At 40.1% G+C, this 17,102-nt stretch overlaps 1 protein-coding gene across 3 annotated transcripts in view; it reads left to right on the forward strand.

Annotated features, from left to right (window-relative positions):
* dnajb6b (DnaJ heat shock protein family (Hsp40) member B6b) overlaps nucleotides 1-17,102 on the forward strand; it is a 44,485-nt gene that overhangs the window by 11,294 nt on the left and 16,089 nt on the right. For 2 of the 3 annotated variants that reach the window (XM_007908315.2, XM_007908316.2), the window contains exons 3-8: nucleotides 1,551-1,660; nucleotides 2,969-3,028; nucleotides 3,424-3,528; nucleotides 4,853-4,972; nucleotides 6,013-6,154; nucleotides 7,921-7,991. In XM_007908315.2, the coding sequence (XP_007906506.1) occupies nucleotides 1,551-1,660; nucleotides 2,969-3,028; nucleotides 3,424-3,528; nucleotides 4,853-4,972; nucleotides 6,013-6,154; nucleotides 7,921-7,991 (608 nt within the window). Of the gene's footprint in view, nucleotides 1-1,550; nucleotides 1,661-2,968; nucleotides 3,029-3,423; nucleotides 3,529-4,852; nucleotides 4,973-6,012; nucleotides 6,155-7,920; nucleotides 8,693-17,102 lie in introns of those variants that run through there. The other variant, XM_007908317.2, reaches the window with a different exon arrangement.

Here is a 17,102-nt window from a genome sequence, read left to right on the forward strand (position 1 = left end):
TTTGATTTGGCGCATTTTCACTTAGCCTTGGCTTGGCAAATATGTTTTATTGCATGCTGTGGAACCACAATTATCGAACATAAAGCAGATAATGCATCCTATTTCTATCACTAGCTGCTTTCCCTTAGGTGCACTTTGTAGTGAACTTTAATTTATCTATGATGCTGCTGTGAACAATAGCATTTTCACTGCACTAACGTTTGGCCTTTGAGTGGCTGTCTTTATGGTCGTTCAGAGGTGGTTCAAGAATCCTTTTAAGAGGTGAAAATCAAAAATCCTTATAAAGAAATGAACTCAAAGCTATTTTTTGTTAAGATGTGTCTTGCCCAGCAGATTGCACTTGCCATTGAATCTTTTATATATCCGAGCTGTCTTGAATAGCAGAGTGTTTGTTAATGAAGTGTTATTCGATGAGAAAGAGTAGCTGTCAAATGGTTATTTTCCGAGTAGGGAAATTGTGATTTAATGTAAAATGAATTGCAGAGAAGACAGTGTACAGAAGCACCAAGTTTACCATGAATCAACTATCTAAATGAGGATTAAAGAGAAATGTTATTATGCTTCCCAACTCTTTCCTCCACAAGATGCAGATTTGTGTCATCCCCCAACTAAGCTCTGAGAGCAGATTACCCCAACCTTGGCTCCCCATCCACCTAGATCTGGGTGGGCCAAATGGTGGCCCGTGCGCCCACTTCGTCTATCTCTCCCCCCAATCCATTTCATGTGGCTCAAATGCTTTCTCCGTAGGTAGAAATGTTACGTTTCTGGAAGGGAAACACAAAAATATTGTTTATGCGGCCCACAGATGGTTCTCAAATAGGGCATCCGGCCCTCAGCAGCCAAAAGATTGGACCACCCACCCTGCCCCAGAGGATCAAGTTCCTTATCCTCACTTTTAAATCCCTCCATGGTCTTGCTCCTCCCCTGCGATCAACTCCAACACTACCAAGGATCCACTCCCTGTGTTCGGCAGGTACTGGCCTGTTCCATGTCCCCGCCCTCTTTTGAGGCTTGTCTCAAGAACTTTCTCTTTGGATGACCTTTGGTCATCCTCCCAACTCCAATCACCTTGCCATCCATCCCTCAAGACTCCAACCCCCAACTCTGGTGCAAATCCTTGACTGAGCAGGGCCTTGGGACATCCTCTTGACTTGAAAAGCACTGGGTGATTGCAATCTGTTGAGTTTTGCCCTCAAGATCTATAGGTGGATTGTTTTAGACAATGGAACGAACGTAGGTTCACTGATGTGAATCGGTTGACCCTTGTCACTATACATGCATGCAGTCGGCCAGTGCCAGCTGGCTACCAGGCTAAGCAATGGCTGACTCCCAGGTCATCAGATTGCTGTCAGCAACATCCTGTGTACAACTGATGTTCTAAAATTGGGAGTGAGATTGCCAGCTGTGTAGATGCACTGTGAATGCAGTAGTGCTCACCACGTATTGTAGCCCTGTTTTAATGTGGGCTGGAATTTTATGCACTGCTGTCTTATAACTGGAATCCACTGTACCCGGATTGTCACTGACTTGTAGTGTATTCTTCACACAAGGTATCGCAAATCAGCGCTGAAATGGCACCCAGATAAGAATCCCGACAACAAGGACGAGGCAGAGTCAAAGTTCAAGCAAATTTCAGAAGCATATGAAGTTCTTTCAGATGGTAAGTGATACTATTTGCAAATGTTTTGCCTTAACATTTAAACTAAGGGCAATCCAACTTCTGATGGATAACAAGGATATCATCTCAATTAATGCTCATATTTCTGTTTATTACTGTTGATCATGACTCTTACCGTTGATTCATCTCAATTTCCACTTCCATTACCTGACTTGTAAAAAAACAAGACTATTGATTGAAATCTACTGTAGTTGATACTGAAGATTGCATTGAAGTGTCTTAATACATCTGCAAATCGGGCGTACAATATAATTGTAATCCTATAGTGTAATACATGCAAATGCAACTGGACTTCTGAGTGCTTCAGGAAATGCTGCAGTTCACTGAAATGTACTTTGGTTTAGTTCAAGTGACTATTATATTGTTACAAAACTAGGCTTGTCAAGGGTTCTCCTTTTTAATATTTTAAAGTCTTAAACCATTCAAGTGGGTCTAAAAGAAGCAGATAAATCATTTATTTTGTATATCCTTCAGTAATCTGTGTGAACATTATTAGTAGTCATTGCAACTGCTCTTTGGGCTGTGAAAGTGGTTGGGTAAATCAAATGGGAAATGAAAATGAGGAAACTCCGTTGCAGGGAATTATTTGAAAGATTAATCTTCCTGAAATGAAGGATTAAACTAGATGAGAAAGTTCCTGGCTGAAAAAATCACTTTTCTAGGATGCAACACTGAGCTCTCTAATTATAGTCGTAAAATATACATATTTTACTTAAGAATAGCTTTACACATAGAACTCAGTTGAGGTGATGTTTCTGGGTAACTGGGCGCGACACAGTGTTTCCATATGTTCAGTTGCTCCTATAGTAACCTGCGATGTTTATCTTGGTTTAAAATGTGGGCACTTTTGCCAACTGGTAGGTTCAGAAGTGTGGAATGGTAGACCTGGGGTTTAAGCCTTGCCAAAATTTGATGTGAATCCAAAACATGATCATTTAGCAGTACAGCTTTGCCATTGTTATTTATAATTACCTTAAAGCCAGTTATTGTTAAAATAAATCTATTACTTTCAAACCGCTACAGCAATACAATGAAGAAAAGAAAAAGAAACTTAATGTTGGAGATTCTAAATGTTTATATGACACAAGTGGCTCCACACATACATTGTATTGTCTAATGAGCCATTCGTGATTTAATTTTACATATTTCTCTAAAATTGTCCTTCCTCTCTAGTCATTGTAATTATAAGTTGCTTTCTTTGAATGTTTACCTGATATCTAATACTGAATATGGCTTATAGAATCGATGCAGACTTGAATTTCTTTGATACTAAATATGTTTTATATATAGTCTCCAAACGTGATGTCTATGATCGTTATGGAAAAGATGGCTTAACAAATATCGGTGGAGGTAAGTAAGCAGTCCAATTCTGTGAGGTACAGGTTTTTAACTTTTAACTCCTAGGTTAAATACTTGGTGTAGTGTTTGATTAGTTAACATTGCTTCAATTGAAACAACATTATTACACTGTGTTGGCAGGGATCCCCTGCTGAGCGGGAATGGTATTTTGGTTACCCCCAAATACCTCTTTAAGCCAGACCAAACGTCCGTCCTTGATGTCTCCGACTTATCTGGCTGCCACTGTATTTGGCTTTGAAACTAAAGAAAAATTGTTATTGAACAGAAAAAAACTAACTACAAATTCTGGAGATTATGTACTTGTTGTTCCTTTTAATTAATGGCTGCAAATGGTGGTATGTGCGGTGTGAAATCATGATGATTTATGGACTTTCTTTCCCCTCTAGGTGGCCAATATAACAGTGGCTATAACTTTGGCTTCACATTCCGTAACCCTGAAGACGTTTTCAGGGAGTTCTTTGGAGGCCGGGATCCTTTTGCAGACTTTTTCAGTGAGTAACACTTTCTCTCAGACTACATCTTGAGTCCGTTATGCATTATCTAAATGTTTCTGTTTTTCTGCCTTTTTTTTGGGTGCTCAAAGCATTCATGAGCTGGAATCTTAGCACTATATGAAGAAACTGAAATAAGCAATTATCATCCTTTCGGACAGTGCTCTGTATTCTATCAAATACAATGCCCCTACCCAAACAATCCCATTTGCCTTTATGGGGGGACCCATTTTACATGTATGCCTCATGTACTACTAGAACTTGAACTATGTTGCATTCCACGTAATAGGTAGCGTCTTGGAATGCTGAACAATAGCACAGATTAATGGAGAGCTGGGGAGAAGGAGGGGTAATGGTAGGCACAGTCGAAGAGGAAAGTCTTCAGGTACAATGTGACAGAGAGGGGGCGAGATGGAGGAATTGAGGTAGGAAGTTCCAGAGGTCTGGACCAGTGTCCTCCAAAGGTCGGTGGGTGAAGGAGTGGGGTACGAGTTGGTTGGAGAGGTAGGAAGGTGCTAAAACATGAAGTGATTTGCAGGTGAGGGTAAGCATCTTGAAATCGATCTATTAGAAAGATGTAGAAAGTTCATATAATTGCTTTCTGCCCAATCAATCAATCGCAAGCGAGAGACCTGGGTTTGATTCCCGACAGGGAGAAATGTTGGGCAAGTTTGCTTACTCCACACACCTCTGTTTACCTAGCAATAAGTAGGAACCCGGTTGTTAGACGATTGGTGGATTGCATTTTTGGGGCTAATAATCCTTCAAAAAAATAATAAGTTGGTCACTTCAATCCACGACTGTTTTTGGGACACTGCTGTGTGCAATTGGCAGCTGTTTCTCCAACAAAATATACAGTCAGTGCACTTTACAATATACTCTGTGAAGCCCTTTGAGACGTCTCAAAGACGTGATTATTATTTATTATTATAAGGCGTTATATCAAATGCAAGGAATATTATTATTATAATCTGGTTCCAGGTAAATTGGGGGTGTACTGGGCCAATTCCTGACAATTTCTCTTGAGGGATAGGGGGACACTTCTGCCCCTTTTCTACATGTGGCAACATGTTAGAATATAAGAATTCAGTAATTTAATAATAATCCTTACATTTTGATATCACTACTTTCATGTCAGGATGACGTTTCAAAGAGCTTTACAGTGTACATTGTAAAGTGTATGACAGTATTTTCTGGGGGAAATATCTGCCAAGCTCAATTAAGAGCTCCATTACAGCACTAAAGCTTCTTTGAGGTGGCTTGGACTCCCTTGATGTCAGTTTTGTATTGTGAGGCTAACCTAATTTGTAAATCTACATTACAGTGGATGATCCCTTCGATGACTTTTTTGGACATAGGCGAGGTCGGCATGGGGTTGAAAGAAGCCGGGGAGGTGGGGGATCATTCTTCCCTGGATTTGGTGGCTTCCCTGCGTTTGACCCTGGTAAGAATAAAAAAANCTTTTGTAAATGTTTACAAGCAAAACAGTACAATCAATCAACTTCACGGTGACGCACATTTTAAAATGAGATGCAGTAACCAATCAAGTCAACATTTCTCCAAGCCTCGGGCCACAGGTCATCATTTTCTAGGCATAATGGGAATGAAGGCTTTGTGCTGTACTTTCACTTGATTTTAGGGTTGTGTGAGTGACTTCTGAATTCTCTAGAATTTCAGTTTTTCCTTCTTCCAGCTTATTCAGACTCTTGCCAACTGTGCTTCAGCTTTTTCTCTAGTTTTAAACTGTGTTGATTGCTAGGAATAGCTGCTTATTACTAAGCATAAAACCACAGAAGCTGAAGCATTGCTGGGTTAATGACTACTCAACACCGAGGAGATGTCAAGTTAGCAGTTTGCCAAGTCAGTATCCTGGTGTCAGCAGCTATCAAACAATGTGAACCAGCTATCAAACAACATTGAGTGATCTTTTGTTTCAAGTACTGATGATGACAATAACTATTTACATTTTTTGCCTTAAAACCTCCCTTTTTAATAAAGTGTCAGCTTGGCTCAGTTGGTTGCAATCAGAAGGCTGTTGGTTCAAGCCCCATGTTGAGACTTTGGAGTCACATTCTGGGCTTTGGTCAGTGCTCTCAAATTCCTTTGCTTCCTGGTCATTGATGTTCCTCTTGGTATAGCACTTTGAAGTGATTCAGTTTGCCGGTGGTTTTACATTTCTACTGCAATCTGAAGATTTTTTTTAAAGAGGTATAGTTAAATTTCCGTACCGTGATTTCTCCCAGCATATCCTCGTAAACCCACCACATGCACTGACTGCTCTGATTTACCATGACTGCTCTGTGAGCATTTTGGACAAAAAAAATGCCGTGTCAAATCTGCAGCCCTAGTTACAAGGAAGCCAGTGTTGTAAGAAGTGCTGTGTAATGGGGTTCCAGTGTCATAAGCCAAATAAATACTGTTTGAAATGATATCCATTTTATTAGTAAGTCATGTAAGCTTATTGAATATTTCTTGTTTTTCCAGGCTTTACTTCATTCAGTTCTTTTGGTAATCTTGGAACTGCTTCATTCAGCTCCTCTTCATTTGGAAATGGAGGCATGGGGAATTTTCGATCAGTATCAACATCTACCAAGTTTGTTAATGGAAGGAAAATCTCCACTAAGAGGTATTATAAACATTGACTTACTATATTGACTTAATAGTCAGTGCAGGAATTCATTTGATTTCCCATAAAAATATAAGAACTTGTTCAAACAACTTTTTCTAACAACATCAAACTAGATTTTTAGTATTTCGCTTGCAAATGTAGAGTTGCATTTTCTAAGTCTCAAACAGTGAACAATCTTTGGCTCGCATTTGTTCATGTGCAACCTTCTTGCAGATTGATTGCTGGCACAATATCTGCTGTTACTGAGAAGTCAGATCAGAGTATGTTTGGCATCCAGTGGTGGGCAAAGTGACAAGTGCAGTTCGGCCCCCTCAACGAGCATTGGCTCTTGTGACAACTACGCTAGTGATCCTCTCTCCCTGTGTGGTGAATTACCAAGACATGCAGCCCATGGACTATATGACAAGGGGCGGGTAGAAGTCAAAATATCCTTTTGATGTATGGCACATGAAGAAATACAAACCTTACAGTATATTTTTGTCAAAGAGTTTTTCATTAAATCCTTCCAGACTGTTGGGCAGAAGGAAAAAAAGGAAGCTTGGAAGAGTTGGTTGTTAGGATAGGTGTCATTCTGGCTCATTCGGTATCGCTCTTGGAAGCTCATGGGCTCATGACCCATATGAGGACTTTAGACTCTACCTAGGCCAGGGTTGTCAAACTCATTTTATATGGTAGGCCTGATTCCAAATCCTGGCACTCAATCGCCGTCAGCAAAGGTTACTAACATTGAAATGGATAAAGATAAACTATTATTGGTACTTACTTACGTTTGGAGCAAACGACTGGGCTGAGGTGATGTGGAGTATCTTGCCGTCACTCTCCACACTGCCTCGTGACTGAGCGGAAGAGAGGTGCAGCTAAGAGGGTGTCGAGGAGCCGCATAGACCCTGGGGCACTAAGGCATACGATACCTGTTTTATTGGTTAATCCAACCCTGAGTAGGGGAGCTAACCCTGCCCGTACAGACACCATCATTCTAACATTTAATGACCTTCCCATTCTGCATGGTTCAGTTTCACACGCCAGAGGCTCGAGCCATAAAATTTCTTAAAGAGGTAATATTGTAGTTTTATTCTCGTCAGATTGTACTATTTCATTTCTGTGCAGCTTGAGCTTCTTGTTGAGAATTTAGGAAGCTGTTAATTGGAAGCAGTGTTGGATGTTTTCCCACAATTGTTTATCCTGAAAGATGATCCGTTAAAGGTCAGATTGTGCCTTTTCCTCGGGTGTCTTACACAGTCCGCTCAAGTTGGAATGGTTTACTCTTCAGACACAGTAATAGGCAGATTATCAGCAAATTCAGCTGTTTGATAAAAAAAATCCATTCAGGAGTTTGGGTCACGAGTCTTGTAGAATTTTTAAAAGAATAAATTAGTTTGACCCAAATGGACTACAATTTTACTTCGCCTTGTACATTCCTGTGCAAATTAGCTTGTGTTTGGTTAGCTTGCCCACACTCGCTGTGGAAGCTCACACATGATTAATGATGACTTGAGCAACGTACTGGAGGGTTACTGGCACACACCCTAGTGGAAGGAAAATGAGTCAAATGCCTTCAGGATACGAGGTGAAAATAATGGCAGGAATAAAAAANCAAAACCATGTTTTATCAATTTTCAATACTTGTATTCTGGCAGATTCCGCATGTCCTTTTAAGTCAAATCCCTCACTGTCCAGAGCCTTAGGACGTCCTCCCAGTGTGAAATGCGGTGTACAAATGTCATTTGTTGTTGTAATCATGACTGATTTTTTTTAATTTACAGAATTATAGAAAATGGCCAAGAAAGAGTGGAAGTAGAAGAAGATGGTCAATTGAGATCTTTAACAATAAATGGTAAGGAGCAGCTACTGCGATTGGATAACAAGTAAATCTTCCCTCGTATTTAATGAAAATGGATCAGCTTTCATGGGGAAGCAAAAGATTTTTGAGAATATCCTTGAAGGAACTTTGCTGCATACGTTGTTTTGTTTAATAGTTTGCTGCTTCTTATGGCATCTATACTGTTTATGCCATATGTGGAGTTTACTTTCATGGGACCACAGTACAGGACCTTCTGACTTTTGTTTTGGAGTTTTGTTTGTATTACAAATCTATTAATGCACTTTTCTGTAACATTTTGCTTTGTGCATATTTACTTTTGAATCTTAAGTAGAGATTGCCCTACTTACTCTAGGCAGAAATGTTCTGTTTAAACGAATGCTATTTAGTGGCTTCTAACTTCATGGAGTATTAACCTGTTAAAAATTTTCTAACTCCTATTTTGTACTTAGCATTGAATATAAGTAAGAATATTTAATGATCTAGTTTGCATTTTTGCTTGAAATTCCATCTTTTTGTGGTGGTTTTTGATTTTGCATGTATGCTACTTCAGTGATGTGTTTTGGGAACTGTTAATTGTTTGTCGTTATGATCTGACCAAAGTCAACAGCATAACATGTTGATGCTGGCAGAATGAAGCTTAAAACATTTGTTAACAAATGACGTAAACAAAATAAAATGCTTGTGGCACAACCATTAAAATGGCATGAAAAATATATTGTGTCTATGTGGTGATTTGGAGTTTAATTGTAACCTTGTACAATTGCATCTGTGCCAGTCTACCAGCATTGAATGCTTGCTTACTTTCACTTAGAAAACTTGCTGGGTGTTTTGCTGAACACAAATGCTAACAGCACTTAATATCATGCACTAAACTGCATGAAACTCATGGTGATGGGCACGTTCAAGAATAAACGTTGGTGACGGGCATGTTGAAGTATTAAGGAAGGCACTAGTTTTTTTTTAAAAGATACAATTTCTAACTGTTGAGGGCTATTTAAATTTGACATTAGTTTGCCGTGTGTTTGTCTGATATTGAATTGCTGTTGAGCACTATGTTGATTTGAAGTGAACATTTTAAATTATTCCTAATCTCCTTGTATCTGGTTTCATAATCAAAATACACAAGGTACAGAGTCATGCTCCAGTTACGCAGTGTTAGTTTACAAACCGCAAATCTCAAGGAGTAGGTGACCTTAATGCAGATCATTCAGAACTATGCAGGTCGTGTCCTCTTCTGCGCCAGGCTCCGTGACTCCATCACACCCATCCTCACCTGGCTCCACTGGCTCCCCAGCCCCCAGAGGATCATACAATTATACAGCACAGAAGGAGGCCATTCGGCCCATCATGTCTGTGCCAGCTCTTTGAAAAGAGCTTCCAATTCAATCCCACTCCCCCGCGCTCTCCCCATAGCCCTGCAAACTTGTCCTCTCCAAATAATTATCTACTCTCTTAAACGCTATTATTGATTTGGCTCCACCAGCCTTTCAGGCAATGCATTCCAGATCCCAACAACTCACTGTGTGAAAACATATCTCCTCACCTCCCTCTGTTTTAACAACTATTTTAAATCGGTGTCCTCGGGTTACCCACCCACCCGCCAGTGGGAATAGTTTCTCCTTGTTCATCCTATCGAATCTCTTCATAATTTTGAAAACTACTATTAAGTCTCTTCTTAACCTTCTCTGCTCCAAGGAGAATATCCTCGCTTCTCCAGCCTCTCCTGATAACTAAAGTCCGTCATTCCTGGAACCATTCTGATAAATCTCCTTTGCACCCTCTCCAATGCCTTGACATCCTTCCTAAACTGGTGCCCAGAACTGAACACAGTCTCTCGCTGAGGTCTAACCAGTGTTTTATAAAGGTTCATCCTAACTTCCTGACTTGTGTATTCTATGCCCTATTTATAAACCCTAGTATCCCGGATGCTTTTTTAACAGCTTTATCTGCCTGTCCGGCCACCTTCAAAGATTTACGTATATGACCCCCAGGTCTCTCTGTTCCTTCACCCCTTTAAGATTGTACCATCAGCGTATATTGCCTCTCCTCATTCTTCCTCTCAAAATGCATCACTTTGCATTTCTCCACATTAAACTTCATCTGCCACGTGTCTGCCCACGTTACCAGTCTGTCTATGTCCATTTGCCGTCTGCTACTATCCTCCTCACTGTTTACTACTCTTCCTAGCTTTGTATTATCTGCAAACTTGGAAATTGTCCTCCCTATACGCAAGCCCAGGACATTTATATAGATCACAAACAGCAGTGGCCCCAATACCGACCCCTGGGGGACACCACTGCACACCTCCCTCCAGTCAGAAAAACAACCGTTCACTACCACTCTCTGCTCTCTGTCTCCCAGACAGTTCTGTATCCGCTGCCACTGTCCCTTTAATACTGTGGGCTTCTATTTTGCTTATAAGTCTCTTATGTGGCACTTTATCAAACGCCTTTTGAAAATCCATATAAACTCCTTGATCCACCCTCTCCGTTACTTCATCAAAAAACTCTTTATCAAGTTTCTAAGACATGATTTGCCTTTAACAAACCCACGTTCGCTGTCCTTTATTAACCCATATTTTTCAAAGTGAAAATTTATTTTGTCCTGGATTACAGTCTGTAGAAGTTTCCCCACTACTGACGTTAGGATGACTGGCCTGTAGATCCCGGGTTTATCCTTCTCCCCCTTTTTGTACAGTAGAGTAACATTTGCAACCTTGCAGTCCTCTGGCACCACCCCGGTGTCCAAGGAGGATTGAAAGATTATGGCCAGAGCCTATTTCCACCCTTACTAACCTAGGATGCATCCTGTCCGGACCGGGTGACTTATCTACTTTGAGCACCGTCAACCTTTTTAGTACCTCCTCTCTTTTTAGTACCTTATTCTTATCTTTATCCTATCCAATTCTCTCCTCTGACACTGTGGCATTGGCTGCATCCTCTTCTTTTGTGAAGACAGATACAAAGTCCTCATTCATTACGTCAGCCGTGCCCTCTGCCTCCACAAGAAGATTTCCTCTTTGGTCCCTAATTGGATCCACCCATCCTTTGACTAATCTTTTATTCTTTACATGCTTATAAAATACCTTAGGGTTACCTTTTATGTTTCCTGCTAATCTTTTCTCATACAATCTCTTTGCCCCTCTTATTTCCTTTTTCAGTTCTCTGTACTTTCTATATTCTATTTGATTATCTTTTGATAGAGTTCAAAATCCTGGTCCTTGTCTTCAAAGCTCTCCACAGCCTACTTCTGCGACATGCTAACCCCAAATAAATCTGACTGCCCCCTCCGCTCAGCAGCCCCCACCCTTTGGAATCTATCCCAAAGTCCACCTTGCTTCCTCCCTTGCGTCATTGAAGGCCCATTTTCGATCTCACCTTTGATCACCCTCCTACCCTCACCCTCCCTGCCCTCAACCCCTCCTGATCCCAACCCCGACCTCAGGTCTAAATTTCTGACTGTCCAGCAACTTGGGATGTCATCCTGACATGTGGAGTCTTGTAGCTCAGTGGTTAGAGCACTCGCTTTGCAAGTGAGAGACCTGAGTTCAATTCCAGGCAGAGGGCGAAACCTTGGGCAAGTTTCCTTACTCCACACAGAGCCTAATAATAATCCCTCCAAAAACAATAATAAATTGGTCATTTTCAATCCATGACTGTTTGTGGGACATTGCTGTGCGCAATTGGCTGCCGTGTTCGCCCACAAATATACAGTCAATTCACTTTACAGTATATTCTGTGAAGCGCTTTGGGACGTCCTCCCGACGTGAAAAGCGCTATATCAAATGCAAGGATTATTATTATTAAGGGTGCTGTGCAAATGTAATTTGTTGTTGTTGGGTAATGATGCTTTTTGTATAAATGGAAATCTAAAATGTAATAGTGTTAATGGCCTATTTGTGCCATTGTGTCGTTATTTGGGCAGGGTGAATATTACATGTAAAAGTCTGTTCTCAATTGAATCAGCAGATAATGGAAAGTTGACTTATGCCACTTAGTACGTTTTTCTAGAATATGTAATTTAGTGAGCAATTAACTGTTAGATTATGTAATTTTATTGGAGGTGAACTTTCAAACATTTTCAGTAATCTTTCTCTTGGATATCAGCGTTACCTCAGCTGAAACTTGCTCAAATTCAGTATTGGACTCGCATAAGCGGATAAAAGTTAGCTCTGTTTTCTGACCTTTTGTTTTCTTGACATCTGATTCCCGGGAGCTGATGCCATAACTTGCTTTCATTATAAAATATGAAATGTACTTCACTCAATCCAAGGTCTTGAGATCTGACCACTGAAGACGACCTTACTTAAGAAGATTCTTGCAGAGTGTTAACACTGCGCTGCTATCAATATTCTGTGCTGGCCAGACAGAAAGTGCCAATTCAATCACACTTGGTTTTGAGTGGCTGATCGAGATGGAGCTTTAAACTGGGTGGTCAGATTAGGTTCACAGAAGTTAATTTGTGCCCCGAAAGGATTACAAGGAATGGTATTTGAGGTCAGGGTCTGGCACTCACTCATGTAAGAAACCACTTTGTTGTATTGAGAAGACAATCGGGTGGGTGTTCTGAAAGGTAGAGATGAAATGCACTGAATGATTCATCTGTACCTTGCTTTTAATCTTCTCAGGCCTTGTTTCCTCCCCCCCCAACCAACTCAACCCGTCTGCTTCTCAAAATAGGATGATGTCGCTGAGCATTATATCCATCTCAGAGTTTGACATGCTATGTTGATTATCAAAAGTCAGAATCTGAGCAGGTTCAGCAAACTCATGACTTGGGAAATAAGATGTTTCTTCTGGCAGCTAGGAACCTTTTGTCTAGTTTTCATTGGGATTCCACAAATTTTTAGGAAAATTATAGGATACCTGTGGCTTTGGATCGTGATGATTCAACTCCAGTATCTAGATTAGTACAATCTCGTGTACCCTATTGATTGCTGAGGCATTAAACATAATAATAATCCTTGCATTTGATATAACACTTAATCACGTCTTCGAGATTTCTCAAAGCGCTTCACAGAATATACTGTAAAGTGTAGTGACTGTATATTTTGTGAGCGAAACGTGGCAGCCAATTGCGCACAGCAGCATCCCCACAAACAGCTGTGGATTTGAGTGACTAAATTATTATTATTTTTAGTTTGAAGGGATTATTACCCCTGAAAAAGCGATTCCCCCCAATCGGCTGACAACCGGGTTCCTACTTACTGCTGGGTAAACAGAGGTGTGTGGAGTAGAAAACTTGACCAATGTTTCGCCCTGCTGGGAATCGAACCCTGGTCCTCTCGCTTGCGAGGCGTGTACTCTTAACCACTGAGCTACAGGACTGCAAGTGATTCCTAGGGTCTAACTGCAATGTTATATATTACTAACGGACATAGTACTGATTACAATGCTTTCCACGAGGTAGATTGGTAGAACAGACTCAGACTTCAGGCAGTCAAAGTTGGTGAATGTATGAACAGACAGCACTACTTCTAAAATAAATGAGCATTGCAACTGCTTGGAAATGTGTACTGGTGCCCATGTAGGTCTGGACATGTATGTTAATACAGAGTTTCAATGCCACCTGAATAGGTACACGTTCTCGTCTTGAGTGGAATATTATTGCTAAGCCATTTGTACTTATTTTTGAGGAATTGTATAAACAGTAATGCCTCATTGTGATCCTTTAGAACCATTCTGAGTATTCCTTTATACAGGTGGCAATCTCATGTTGGTTATCTTTTTGAAGAAAGCAACCAAACTAGACCAACCCACTAGTTGGTCATTAAACCAACATTGAGGCAACCTCCCCCAAAATATCTAGCAGGTCCTGTGATTGTGATCCTGCTTAACACTATTCATCTGCTGTTTACCATTGTATACACTAATCCTGAGCAGCACTGCCACCTAGATCTAGTTTGTGGTTTAGATAAGATGTGAATCGGTTTGCTAAGGCATCTTTCCTCAAAGCACAAGTAACAAGTGGTGAGTACAGTCCAATATTTTGTGCATAAATGCTTAACTTTGTGTCTTAACTTTTTGAGATGAAGAAAGCAAATAATGTTTGTCCTGGGGAATACATCACTGTTTTGTTTCAGACCATCATTCCCGTCTCAAGTTACATCATAGCTAGATGCAGAGTAAACCTACCCTCTTCTCTGCTCTTGTTTGAAGAACATATTCTCTTCAGCTCTCTCACTGTTTAATGTCTCAGCAATCAATAGGGTACACAAGATTGTACTAATCTAGATACTGGAGTTGAATCATCACGATCCAAAGCCACAGGTATCCTATAACTTTCCTAAAAATTTGTGGAATCCCAATGAAAACTAGACATATTTTCTATTTCGCACTTCTCACATAGCCTTCTGTGGCCTTTTGAGATTCAGTTTGGCACTTTTACGATGCGATTGCTTACCCAGTGTGGGAGCTTCACAACACATAGAATAAATTTAAGGTGGATTTGAATCCTTTTTTGTTTGCCTACAAATACAGTCACTGCACTTTACAGTAAATCCTGTGACATGCTTGTTGACATTTTGACGTGATAAGGCCCTATATCAAATAAAGGCACAGTGTACCACCCAGTCCATTAAAACAAACTAGGTTGTAAAAGTCTTCTGAGACTTAATGTCGCAAGTTTGAAGCTAATGGATTTTCTGACTTGTGTTAATGATTGTGGGAGATTGTGTGCAAATTGCATGCCCTCTTCGCCTACAAAATGCAGTCACCACCCTGTACAGTAAAATCCCTTTTAGAGTTTTGAGACCTCCAGACGTGAAAGGGACATTCAAGGACTGGTATGTAGTGTTATACATTGCGTTGGTGTCTCTGTGTCTAAATGTTATATTTTTGGAGAATTTTTGTGTGTAATTCTGTTGCACACAAGTAGCTGGTTAGAACTTTTTTTCCCAAGCAAATCATTCCAAGTCAAGGTTAGTCTATATCTAGCAAATGAAAAGGTTGACTTTCAGACGTTTCACACACCAACTCGCTATGAAAGAATTCTCTTCTATGTAAATAATAAAGCATAGACTATTTAAGTTGTCAACAGGAATATTGAAACTACAAAATAGTTTATCTGAATGTTCTGAAGAGCCCTCAAGACAGACGCATTTGTTCCATATGAATTTATTCTTTGAATTTGATTTATCAGTAGTTTATCTTTAACTTTTTTTTCCTCTTCCCTGACTACTGGGTGGAAACGTTAGGCAAGTTTCCTTACTCCACACGCCTTTGTTTACCCAGCAGTAAGTAGCAATCCGGTTATTAGTCAATTGGCGGATCACTTTCTGGGGTTAATACTTGCTTCAAAATAAATGAAAATAATTTTTACTCAATCCATGACTGTTTGTGGGACACTGCAGTGTAACAATTGGCTGCTGCTTTTTGCCCACAAAATCCACTTTACAGGATATTCTGTGAAGTGCTTTGAGACGTTTCAACGACATGTACCAAATGCAAGTATTATTGCCTTCTGGAAGCAGCTAACCCATGATGGGGTGAAATCCCGATGACCACTTAGCAAGATTCCTACTGACATGTTACCAAGGGGACATTAAGCTTCATAGCCTATCATTCTTCTCCATGTTCTGATAGTGATCAGAAGCAGTACACTAACTGACCAGATTTATAGACTAATCTACTGTCTTTACACCTGTTAAATATTTTATTGCGCTGATAATATTAGGCTATACAATAGTATGATACAATGATCCTGCCTTTCTATACCAATCATTCTAAAGTATTCTGCTGTGTACAAAAATCAAGGATTCATAGCTTTAAAATCAGGACAAAATGGCAGTACCAATGTACCAATGCAGGAATTTTTTAGGATGTTGTATAAATTGCCGACATGGTGCTGAAAAAATATTGCTGCTTACTGTAATTTAGCAATAGATTAACATGCTTACCTAACAGAAATAACACCACTCAATTCATATATTATTTTTATAAATCTATCCACAAGAGTACCTAGAACGTCAAGATGAAAGCTTTATTCAGCTGCATGTTTTAACACATTTTGAGATCAAATTTTAATGCTTGTTAAATGCCAATCATGATGGATTAAGGAAAGGATTTGATGTTGAGTAAATCTGCAGTGATTTTTTTGAATATATGACTAGTAGGGTAGATCAGAGAATAGAGTTGGTATATTATACAACTTGGTTTTTAGAAAACTTTTAACAATGTAAGTCAGCAGTTAATTGCAAAACCACAGTATAGTGACGTGTGTTAGATAGAAGATTGGCTTAATAACTAGGAGCAAATGAAAACCATCAACAGGAACATTTTCAACCCGGTTATGAGCAGAATATGTACATTAGTGTTGATCTTGGAATTCGGGCTTTATTATATAGTATATTACTTGTGTCAGGGTAAACCTAGCAATCTACTGTGTAGAGAAGGAGGCCATTCAGCTCATGCTCACTGAGCAAGAAGATCAATTCAATCCCACCACCCTGCCTTATCCCTAATACCCTTTCAAGCCCTTTGGGTTCATGTGGAGTCACTGTAGCTCAGTGGTTAGAGCACTCGTCTCACAAGGGAGTGACCTGGGTTTGATTCCCAGGCAGGGTGAAATGTTGGGCAAGTTTCCTTACTCTGCACGCCTCTGTTTACCCAGCAGTAAGTAGGAACCTGGTTGTTAGTCGATTGGAGGATCATTTTTCTGGCAGTAATAATTCCTTCAAAAAAATTGGTCACTTCAATCCACGACTGTTTGTGGGACACTTATGTGCGCAATTGGCTGTTGCGTTTCGCCCACAAAATATGGTCAATTCACTTTACAGTATATTCTGTAACTCTTTGAGACGTCTCGAAGAAGTGATAAGGCCAAATTTCGAATGCAAGGATTATTTTTATTATATGCCTGGCGACTTCTCTCATGAAACTACAGGTAGGTAACTGCACTGACAGGTGGCACATGTGATTCAATATTGGATTTATACAATAAGTAGTGTGGGAGCAAGGAACCAAAGAGGGAAGTCTACTTGTTAAATGGAGCAGTCATTCAGCATGCTGATCAGGGAAGAAATTTAGGGAATATTGTGGTTAAACTAGTGAAACACTCTGGTGGTTTGTGGCTGTAAGAAAGGGCAAATCAACCTATCAGGTTACAACAGCAGAGCAATAGAAT

This window comes from Callorhinchus milii, unplaced genomic scaffold, assembly GCF_018977255.1.
Source record: "Callorhinchus milii isolate IMCB2004 unplaced genomic scaffold, IMCB_Cmil_1.0 Scaffold2, whole genome shotgun sequence".
In the NCBI taxonomy this organism is placed as follows: domain Eukaryota; kingdom Metazoa; phylum Chordata; class Chondrichthyes; order Chimaeriformes; family Callorhinchidae; genus Callorhinchus; species Callorhinchus milii.